The 8,828-nt window shown below is 40.0% G+C and overlaps 1 protein-coding gene across 1 annotated transcript; it reads left to right on the top strand.

Annotated features, from left to right (window-relative positions):
- The first annotated feature begins 2,617 nt into the window (after positions 1-2,617).
- On the top strand, positions 2,618-8,333 carry morn4 (MORN repeat containing 4). The gene is made up of 5 exons (XM_085476728.1): positions 2,618-2,790; positions 3,688-3,761; positions 5,666-5,780; positions 5,870-5,979; positions 6,075-8,333. The coding sequence occupies exons 1-5, from the start codon at positions 2,618-2,620 to the stop codon at positions 6,221-6,223; spliced, it is 621 nt and encodes a 206-aa protein (XP_085332854.1). The 3' UTR covers positions 6,224-8,333.
- Positions 8,334-8,828: the final 495 nt, after the last annotated feature.

Below are 8,828 nucleotides of genomic sequence, written 5' to 3'. Positions count from 1 at the left end.
ATGGGGGTCTCAAAACAACTCTCAAATGACCTGAAGACAAAGATTGTTCACGATCATGGTTCAGGGGAAGGATACAGAAAGCTGTCTCAGAGAATTAAGCTGTCTGTTTCCACAGTTAGGAACACATTGAGAAAATGGAAGACCACAGGCTCAGTTCGAGTTAAGGCTCGAAGTGGCAGACCAAGAAAAATCTCGGATAGACGGAAGCGATGAATGGTGGGGAACAGTCAGAGTCAACCAGCACCAAAGACCTACAACATCATCTTGCAGCAGATGGAGTCACTGTGCATCTTTCAACCATTCGGCGCACTTTACACAAGGAGATGCTGTATGTGAGAGTGATGCAGAGGAAGCCTTTTCTCCGTCCTCAGCATAAACAGAGTAGCTTGAGGTACGCTAAAGCACATTTGGACAAGCCAGCTTCATTCTGGAATAAGGTGCTGTGGACTTATCAAACTAAAAATTGAGTTATTTGGGCATAACAAGGGGCGTTATGCATGGACGAAAAAGAACACAGCATTCCAAGAAAAACACCTGCGACCTACAGTAAAATATGGTGGTGGTTCCATCATGCTGTGGGGCTGTGTGGCCAGTGCAGGGACTGGGAATCTTGTCAAAGTTGAGGGACACATGGATTCCATTCAGTATCAGCAGATTCTGGAGACCAATGTCCATGAATCAGTGACAAAGCTGAAGCTGCGCCGGGGCTGGATCTTTCAACAAGACAACGACTCGAAACACTGCTCAAAATCCACTAAGGCATTCATGCAGAGGAACAAGTACAACGTTCTGGAATGGCCATCTCAGTCCCCAGACCTGAATATTATTTAAAATCTATGGTGTGAGTTAAATGGAATGGTCCAAAATACCTTCAACCACAATCCAGACTGTCATTGGAACCTACAGAAAGCATTTAGAGGCTGTAACTTCTGCAAAAGGTGAACTACTAAATATTGATTTCATTTCTTTTTTTGTGGTGCCCAAATTTATGCACCTGCCTGATTTTGAAAAAACTTAATTTCACTTCCCAAATATCACTGTCTGTGTCTCCTATATGATATATTTAACTGACTTTTTTTAATTTATTGTAACAACCAACGATTTATACAGGAAAATGATGACTATTAACAAGGTTGTCCAAACTTTTGCATCCCACTGTATAAAACACGTTTCCCTAGAGGATCTATATGACACTGAATGCTATAAATTTTATAAAAGATGTGAAAAAGTGACACTTCCACATGATTTTTAAACAAAACTTAAGCCACTCCTGAACCAGGTTATATGTTTTGCATAAGTTGCCATGATAATTTAGCCCAGTAAAAAGAGAGAACCACTTTCATGACACTGAAAATTCTGACTTTAAGCTCAACATAGCTCACTAACCCACTGCTTCACAGCAGATGTTTACTATGTCCTGATAAAACCCTTAGAATTGAACAAATGTGTGTTTACTTTTTACCACGACTATATATCAGCTCTCTTATCATAATGGGTTGCCACAGAGGGTAGCTCTGCATTTTTGATGTTTCAGATTTCAATTTGACCAGTGTTTGCATTGGTCACTCTGTCGGGGACACCCATTCAACTGCTTGTTAACACAGATGTCTAATGAGCTAATCACATGGAAGCAACTCAATGCGTTTAAGTATGTAGACATGGTCAAGATGACCTCCTGTAGTTCAAACTGATCAGTGGTGAAGAAAAGTGATTTACTACCCTTAATACCAGTTAAACATTATTTAAACACCACAGCCCACCTCTGTATTGCTCATGACCATATCCACTTCTTTATTGTATTAGTCTTTTGACTGTTGCTTCCAGCAGGATAGTGCACCATGTCACAAAGCTCAAATAATTGCAAACTGGTTCCTTGACAATGAGTCACTGCACTGAGCACAAATGGCTTCTACAGGCACCAGCTCTCAATCCAGTATAGAGCGCCCCTGGGATGGCAGATTCACTGCCATAGACTGCCAGATTCATCATAGATGAGCAACCAACAATTCTGCAGTAACTGTGTGAGGTTATCATGTCAATATAGACCCAGGTCTCCAGCACCTTGTTAAATTACGTGCCATGAAGAATTGTTGTGAAGTCAGTTGTGAAGGCAAAAGGGAGTGCAGCCCAGTAGTATTAAATAAAGTGACTAGGTTATTATTAAGAAAACCTCTGCAATATACATCAGTAGGCTACCATGAGCTAGGACAGGGAGTTTGGCCATCTAACTAAAATAAAATCCCGACATCTTAATCAGATTTTTAAAAATAGTAAGAATTTAGTAGTATTAGTAGTAATAGCATGTTTGGTCCTATATAAAACACAGCATTGGCCAACAATAATGACAAAAATAATTAAACAGCTTCAGAAAAATGCCCAGCATCATTCTATGATAAATATGTCTGCCACTGTCTGTAACCTGCAGCACACTATGCCAACGGCGTTGTAATGCTACGTTCACGTGATGCCGGAATTATTAAACCTTAGCGGAAGGGTGGCCACCAACAAAAAGTCGACAACTATAAAACATTTGATAGCAACCAAATAGGGTTTAAAAAATAAAACATGGGAATTTCCCACCTTATAATTCAACGTGCAAACAAATGAATCCAAAAGAATGACGATTTTAGCATTTTTTCCAAAGCGTGTCTGGGACAACTGCTTCGATCAAGCTTACGAGGAGGACCTGAATGCGACAAACGTCTCTCAGCCGGTGTTTTCATATTTTTACGCCCCTCCGCTCTTGCACGGTGGTTTCCATGCTTCAGAGACGACAAACGTAGTCTGCAGGTAAATTATAGCGTTAACGGGTGTGCAGCCTTTCCCCCCTTGTAGATGAGATATAGGTTACATCAGATCTACCTAGGCTTTGTCATTAAAAGCGACAGCCTTTTCAGCAACATGTTATGTAAGTGAAAACTGCACCGCTCAGAACATATTGGCAACCTAAGTTGGATATTTCCAACAACGTTTCAGTGTTGGTGTGATCAATTATTTATTCGTTTGACATCACGGATGAAATTACACCTCACTCTCATTGTACATTGTACACATTATCATTTATTTCTTTTAAAGGAAGAGCGTCATTAACCATTAAATAGCAATCATCTTTGGTGTATGTCTGCATCCATGCTACAGTAACGCTTCCAGGGTCTGAACCTTTGTAAAAGGCGTTCCTCACAACTGGGCATACCCCAGCGTCACCGCTACCAGCATGCACTGTATTATAATCAGAGTTGTGCTTTTGCAGCTATGGGATCAGATGTGACTTGCCTTTGCCTTTTTATAAAGCCTTTTTGATTATTAGCCTTCATTTTGGGGTGCATCAAATAGCTCCCCTCCCCCGTGTGCTATTTAATTATAGGAAGCGTATGAAGTTAAAATAATCCCCTACTAGATAATGCATTTATTTGTCTTTCTTTACTAAATATGACTGATTAAAGAAAAAGATCATCATAGTAAGGTAATCCTTTAAAGACTATTAGAAGCATTCTGCTTTCATCACGTCTGCTTTATGACTGAGGTCTCCAACCCTACAGTATATATGTGTACCAAAGAGGAAATTACTTTCCTGTTCCATAGACAGAGGGACTAATAATCCCAAAAGGAATTTCTACTCATAAGTACATGTGTGTGCATTTTTAACTCAGTCAAAGAGTGACTCAGAGTGTGTTTGTGTGCTGACAGGAAAACCATGACTCTGACCAGAGGATCTTTCACCTATGCTAGTGGGGAAGAGTACCACGGCGAGTGGAAAGAAGGCAAGACAATCCCACTTTTCAGTTTTAAAGAAAGCTTAAAGGATGTCCAGACATGATTATGTTAATACAAGGGAGACAGGCTGTCACTTGTAGCTATGGTAGTGTGTTTAGAATATGTCTCCAAGGTGCTGTTGCTTTAGCTATCAGCTTTTAAGTTTTTCTGCTGCTTTTTCACTAATCTTTAGTCCAGCTCTGGTAACTGACCATTTTCAGAGGAATGGTCTTTTTTCTTTTTCTTTTTATTAATCCACTGAACAGGTGAAAAAAAAACATTTTAAATTGGATCATTAGGCACTTTATTACTAGCAGCCTGTTACAAAAACGCAATTTCTTCCCATTTCTTTAGTTGAATCTACAAAAAATACCAAAGATATACTTTTTTAATCCACCATGCAGTGCCATCTAGAAAGCATCTGATTGGCAAGGGCTTCATTTTTTAGCATGACAATGATCACAAGCACACTGGAAGTGCAGTAAAAGCATACCTGGATAGAAGAACACACAATGAAGCACTGTTACTTATGGATTTGCCCCCCCAGAGCTTGTACCTCAACATTATTAAAGCAATGTGGGATAATTTTGACAGAGAACAGAACAAAAGGTAGCCGACCCGGCGACCCCCAAAGAAGAACTTTGAAAGGCCTGGAGAGATATTTTGCTCTCTTAGGAAAGAAAGCTTGTCTAAGAGAGTTCAGGTTGTGTTGGGCACAGCAAATACTAACTTTCAAGCTTTTTAGACCTGTATATTTCCTTGCATGTTTCCAGATATTTCAATAACTTTTAAATAATTTTAGTAAATTATAAAGCATCAGCTAAAGCAGCATCCATTAGATAAGGTAATAAGTAAGCTGCCTCACTGAGCTTGATGTTCACCCATCTGTGCTGGATGTTTAACTTCAGAGTACACATAACAGAGAGCTTTGTAAGTGAGTTGTATTTACATAAATAATGTTATTACAGGGAAATAGCAGGAAAGTACCAAAGGCAGGGTTATCATAAAGCTGTGGGGAAAACATCTTTGTCCAAATTTTCACCTGTCTAAAATATCACAGGATGCTTGCTCTGTTTTAAATCTCTCTAACACACATACAGTGATGCTACATTTAGTGACATGCAAGCTCAAGCTATTTAGTCAAATCCCAATTAGCAAGCACTGGTAACCCAAGACAAGCAGCGACTGAGTTGCTAGCTCTGGCTTTGTCTGGATTAGACTTTGGACCTGTTTTGGAAATCTTAGTGTCCTCTGTCAGCTGCTTCTGAGAAACTAAGCCAATATGCTAGGAATAAGACAATCCCAGAGTAATTTTCTCTTGTCATTTGGTTTGTTAAGATTTTCAGCTGCTTTTACATAAAAACAACACAACTTAACCTATTGTATTCAACAAATTTTGCTCTACCTGCATTTTCAGTGTGGCTTTCGTGGATTAAACCAGTTGCAGGTGTGTGCCCTCTGATGTGATTATAAGCTTCAGTAGTGGATCACAGGCTTCTAGGAGGGGAGTGCAAGTACATTCCTTGACTGTTTTCACAATCTGGATCCCAAAGTAGAAATCCCTGCTAAAAATCTGCTGGATTAGACTGCTGTAATTCTGAGTGCACAGGAGGCAGATGGGACAGTAGTAAACCTTTCTCTGAGCAAGGGTGGAGGGGTATTTAAATCCAGGCACGTACTAACTCATGTGACATGAGAAGCACCTCTACGGTAAAAGTGAATTTAAATCCCTCGGCCACACTGTAAGTTCAAACGGTAGGCTCGGTTTTCCATCAGTATGTTGCAATTTGTTATGTAGGAATAAACCACAACAGACCTGGTGGTTGATTTTAATTAGATTCCTCACAAGTGAATGGTATCTTCTGTTTGAAGTTACTGCCATTGCTCACTTTGATGTTGTGGAACTTTCCAGGTCGGAGACATGGTGATGGCCAGCTCAAGTTTCAGGATGGAACCTGTTACAGCGGTCAGTTTGAGAATGGACTCTTCCATGGTTCTGGTGTACTGCTTTTTACAGATGGATCCAGGTGTGTGAACAAAAAGAGTGGAAACAACAAGAGAACAAATTTTGTACTTGATTAAAAAATAAACTCATGCTTTACTTTCACCATTTCAGATACGAAGGCGAATTTGCACATGGAAAATTTCATGGCACGGGTGTCTTCAGTCGATATGACGGCATGAAGTTTGAAGGGGAATTCAAAGATGGGCGTGTTGAAGGCTATGGTAAGAGTTTTACAGCACTGGAACAGCCTGTCCATCAGGATGTCAGTATTCTCTCTCTGTGATAGCGTCTTAGCGTCCTCTGTCTGTCCCTCCAGGGCTACTGACTTTCCCAGATGGAACTCATGGTGTTCCACGAAATGAAGGCTTGTTTCAAAACCACAAGCTGCTGAAGAGAGAAAAGTGTCCAGGAGTGGTGCAGCGTGCGCAGGCTTCAGCCTCCAATGCTCACAGCCTGGCGCTTTGACAACCCTGAAGGACACAATCGCACTCAAGGTTCCAACACCATCTGAAAGGGCGTCAGGGATTGTACTTGAATATGTTTCCCCAGCTCTTCTCTCAATGTCTTCATCTCTTCTTTTACCATGACTTTTTTTCTTGTTATGCATGATCCTTGCTCTGCTTCAACAGAGGCTTGGAATCCACATGCAAATTGACCAAATAATGACTTTCTGGAAGACTGACATGAAATATGAAGACCATAAAGCACACCTTTAACTTCAAGTTATGAATACAGTGAATGCTGCTGTTCCGGTGTTCTGAACATCGTCTTTTTGTCTTTCCTACAGAATACTTAGCCTTCTTTTATCAAACCATCAAAATTGAGACATCTGGTTCTTTAAAAAGTTTGTAAATTAATTCTATAGGTGGAATTAATTCACCTTAAAAAGGTGCAAGCTATTACAAGAAAGTGAAACCTTTTGAATTTTTAACTAGTGGTGCCACTAGCAGTGCTTTTATAAGTGGGTCCGCTTTTGTTCTTCACATTCACATGCACAAGGACGTGCTTGCATGTGCAAGAGCATGGCAGCAACATGATTCACATTCATGACAGCATGCCCACGAAGCCAGTCACAAAGACCGAGGGCTAAAACAAAGATCTAAACAATGCACCATTTCAAATAGTTTTTAATTGGCTTTGTAAAGGTGTTATGAGCAAGGAAAAGCATTCAACAAGTTTGACGGGTGGAAAAAGACACACACAGCGCGCTGACGAAACCAGGTGAATGTAAATGATTCTGAGAACACTCCAATGGCCAAACCCTCAACTGAAAATCCTGCTGCTAACTTTACAAAAAAAGGGATCCATTTTTCCACTTTCCCCCTTTTGAAAATCAGTATTCACGTTTGCCTTAAAGACATTTTTGTGCAAGAGTGTAGTTCAAGGTTGTCTGATTTAAAAAAACAAAAACAAAAGACGCACAACGCCCTCTCTTTCCCTTCTTGACGCCTTTGCTCCGAGACATATCGCTAAGCTGGTGCTGAGGATTTAGCTCCCATCAACGCGTCACATTTACAGTGGAAATCACAACTAAATGCACTCAATTATGGACCTAAATCTTAAACAAGGCAGCAAATTGAATGATTAATAAATCAGATATCTATTTCACTTTGTAACGTGTGTAGTCCTTTTGTGATATGTATAGATAGTCATCGTCTGTGACTGTGTTTGGTTCGACCTCTGGAATGAATTGTTGGTCAGGTGGAAAATTGTACTACTGCATTATTTAACACAGTGTAGTTAAAGAACGTGTTAAGAATTTATTATTAACCTTTATAGCTGATCACAGCCGACCTGTGACTTCTGATTATTTCCGTGTACTTGAACAGTTAATAGGCCTTAAAAAGCATTTGTTGAGATGGTTTGTCTAGGGTTGCCTACACAGCGCTTCAACCAAAGACAGACAGAAGATACAGCTACTGAACTCCAGAACAGTCAAGTGTCATGTTTTCCTGAACAATAAAGAGCAATCATTAAGAACAAATTGCAGATTAAACAGGGAATTGAAATCAGATTCTGCTTTAAATATGTCTGATGTTTCGAGCATGGTTTAACACATTTACAGGCATTCACTGCTGTTATCGAATTTAAAGAAAATCAATTCACAATCTTGCATTGTTGCTTTGAACGCCCCTTTGGAATGGCAGCACGGTGGAAAGAACAATCACAAAGACAGCAGTACAGTGAATGCATTAGTACCACTTTATAAAACACACTTTAAGGGTTGAACTGTGTGAAAACAGTGTAATATGCTGCAGATCTCGTAGAGGGTTTTCTTTTTCTTTTCCATTAGACACAACACTTCCTCAAGCCTTCTTTGCTTCCACACTTCTGCCTGAGTGAAACTGGATACACTCGAATGGAAACAAATGGTGCTTTAAAAGTGTGCCTGCCCAGATTTTCACTTGCCTGGAAAACATCGTTTCGGTTCTTAGGTTTTTGTTCAGTAACGATTTAATGTTGCTTTGAGTGCTCTCAGAGAAAACTGTTGCACAATATCCTGTAACGTTCCTGGAATAAGTCTCACAGAGGTGGCAACCAGTGGATGTGTTTAATAAAGATCTTTTTGCTGAAAGCGAAACGTGTTTTTCATTGAGTGTCACAGTATTTGAATTGAACAAAGAAACAGGAAACGCTTTAGTTTTTATTTCATAGCTTCTCAGGGATTCTAACGTAGAGGGTAAATTATGGGAGAGATGTTTGCATTTCACTCACAAACAGGTTCCACTGGATTTCGGTTCCACCATAGCAACAACACAGAGGGAAAACCTCCAGCTTCCCCATCCCCCTCTTTCTCGCTGTACATCATTCCAGCCCTAACTCGCAACAAAGCAGCATGCAACTCACAAAGAGCTGAGAACATTAAACCTCAAAAAGTAAAACAATCACTTTTCTAAAACTTTCATTTGATATACACAGATTAGCAAAAGCCGTGCTAAGATTGGGTCGACAAAATAAAACTATAACACTTGCACACGGTGTGAATAACCTTCTATTGTTTGTGGTATGTTTTCCCCAGTGTCCCTGACAGTTACACAGCATTGCTTTTAACAGGAAACGTGTCTGTGTG

This window comes from Copadichromis virginalis, linkage group LG13 (assembly GCF_057382275.1).
Source record: "Copadichromis virginalis isolate Kocher_CV1m ecotype Utaka linkage group LG13, C_Virginalis_male_GT1.1, whole genome shotgun sequence".
Lineage (NCBI taxonomy): Eukaryota > Metazoa > Chordata > Actinopteri > Cichliformes > Cichlidae > Copadichromis > Copadichromis virginalis.
This window is presented reverse-complemented; position numbering and strand designations above follow the sequence as displayed.